This window comes from Perognathus longimembris, chromosome 1 (genome assembly GCF_023159225.1).
Source record: "Perognathus longimembris pacificus isolate PPM17 chromosome 1, ASM2315922v1, whole genome shotgun sequence".
NCBI classification, from domain to species: domain Eukaryota; kingdom Metazoa; phylum Chordata; class Mammalia; order Rodentia; family Heteromyidae; genus Perognathus; species Perognathus longimembris.
This window is the reverse complement of record NC_063161.1, coordinates 46,210,147-46,212,268: the sequence shown is the minus strand read 5'-3', so window position 1 is coordinate 46,212,268 and position 2,122 is coordinate 46,210,147. Positions and strand designations below refer to the sequence as shown.

The 2,122-nt window shown below is 42.1% G+C and overlaps 1 protein-coding gene across 1 annotated transcript; it reads left to right on the top strand.

Moving 5' to 3' along the window:
* The first annotated feature begins 910 nt into the window (after positions 1-910).
* LOC125354514 (olfactory receptor 6C68-like) lies at positions 911-1,843 on the top strand. Its single transcript, XM_048350153.1, has one exon. It carries the CDS (start codon positions 911-913, stop codon positions 1,841-1,843), a length of 933 nt encoding a protein of 310 aa, XP_048206110.1.
* Positions 1,844-2,122: the final 279 nt, after the last annotated feature.

Here is a 2,122-nt window from a genome sequence, read left to right as displayed (position 1 = left end):
AAGTATTCAAGAACTCTAAGTTGAGGCTTTAGGACCCAGCTTCACTTAGAAAAACCTAACTACATGGCTACTTCTGTGTACAGATAAAAATAAGACATAAGTTGGGGATCAAAAGTGAAAAATAATTCTCATGTTGAAGTATGATTTAGATAAAAACAAGCTGAATTCTTATTTATTAAGCAGTTATACAAAGACAATTCCACGTGCCAAGTTATGAATTTAAGGCTTCTTGATCAATATCCCTGCTCTCATCGTTCCCCCTTCCATTTTTCCTCCCTCCTTTCCTTACCCTCAAGATATAAAGTTCAATTATTAGATAATATGCCTTGAATATAATAGCTGCATTTGCTCACCAGTCCTCCCTCCTTTCCTGCGCCCCATTGCTCTTGACTCCTCAAAATATGTTGTGGTTTCCTGGTATTCCTTTTTTTGTGTGCACCTATCTTTGCTCTTGAACTCAAGCTTGGGAACTGTCACTGTCTCTGAACTTTTGCTCAATTCTAGCACTCTAGCACTTGAGCCACAGATACATTTCCACTGCTTTCTGGGGGAGAGGGGCAGGAAGGACTTACTTGGAGATAACCATCTCACAACTTCCCATGCCCAGGCTGGCTTCAAACCACAATCCTTAAGTTTCAGCTTCCTGAGCAGCTAGGATTACAGGCCTGAGCCACTGGTACCCAGCTGATATTCAATTTTTAAACACTTCATTGGTAGACCAAAGGAAAATATACCATACAGACCCTATGTTATATATAATGATATAATTTATAAACAAGGTTTTATATTAAAAAAAAGCTTTTGCATAATTTAAGCTGCTGATTTATTGCTCTGCATTGTTAACAGAACTCTGTCATTTCAAATATTTCTGAATTCTCACTGCAGACTGAGTAGAAGTCAGAAGTGGATGATGAGAAATCACACCATCACAACTTTCCTCCTCCTGGGCCTGACTGATGACCCACAACTCAAGGCTGTGCTTTTCATCTTTTTGTGTCTCACCTACATGCTGAGTGTTACTGGAAACCTTACCATCATCTCCCTAACCATCGTGGATCCACAACTGAATACTGCCATGTACTATTTCCTACAAAAATTTTCCTTCTTAGAAATTGCATTCACATCTGCTTGTATGCCCAGATACCTGTACAGCCTATCAACAGGGGATAAGAAAATCACATACAACAGTTGCATCACTGAAATTTTTTTTACTGATCTATTTGGTGTAACTGAATTCTTTCTGCTGGCCACCATGTCCTATGACCGCTATGTGGCCATCTGCAAGCCCCTGCATTATGTGACCATCATGAACAGTAGAGTCTGTAGGAAATTTGTCCTTTGTTGCTGGGCAGCTAGTCTGTTGATCATATTCCCACCATTTAGCCTTGTCCTACATCTGGAATTCTGTGACTCTGTTATCAACCATTTTCTCTGTGATGCATACCCCCTCCTGAAGATCTCATGCACAGAAACATGGCTCATAGAGCAGATGATCATAGCCAGTGCTGTGTTAACTTTTATCTTGACCCTTGTATGTGTGGTTCTGTCCTATATATACATACTTCAGACAATCCTAAAGTTCCCTTCGGCAATGCAAAGGAAAAAGGCCTTTTCCACCTGTTCTTCCCACATGATTGTGGTTTCCATCACCTATGGCAGCTGCATCTTCATCTATGTGAAGCCTTCAGCCAAGGATTCCATGGCACTCAACAAGGGTGTGACCATCCTCATCACCTCCGTTGCTCCTATGCTGAACCCCTTCATTTACACCTTGAGAAACAAACAAGTGAAACAGGCTTTTGATAATACAATCAAAAGAATGGTATTAGGCTTTAAGGAGTAAGGAAAGTGGTTCAAGCTGGTACTGGTGGCTCAGGCTAGATCTTAGCTACTGCGGGGGCAGGGATCTAAGGATCACAGTTTGAAGCCAGCCAGGGCAGAAAATTCTCCCTGAGATTCCTATCTCCAATTAACCACTCAAAAACTGGAAGTGGCACTGTGGCCCAAATGGTACAGCACCAGCCTTGAGCTGGAAGAGGCTCAGGAACAATGCCCAGGCCCTGAGTTCAAGCCCCAGGAGCAGCAAACACACACACACACACACACACACACACACACACAC

What these genes read in the sequence shown, in the direction of transcription:
- LOC125354514 (XM_048350153.1), top strand. Translation starts at nt 911, where the DNA reads ATGAGAAATCACACCATCACAACTTTCCTCCTCCTGGGCCTGACTGAT.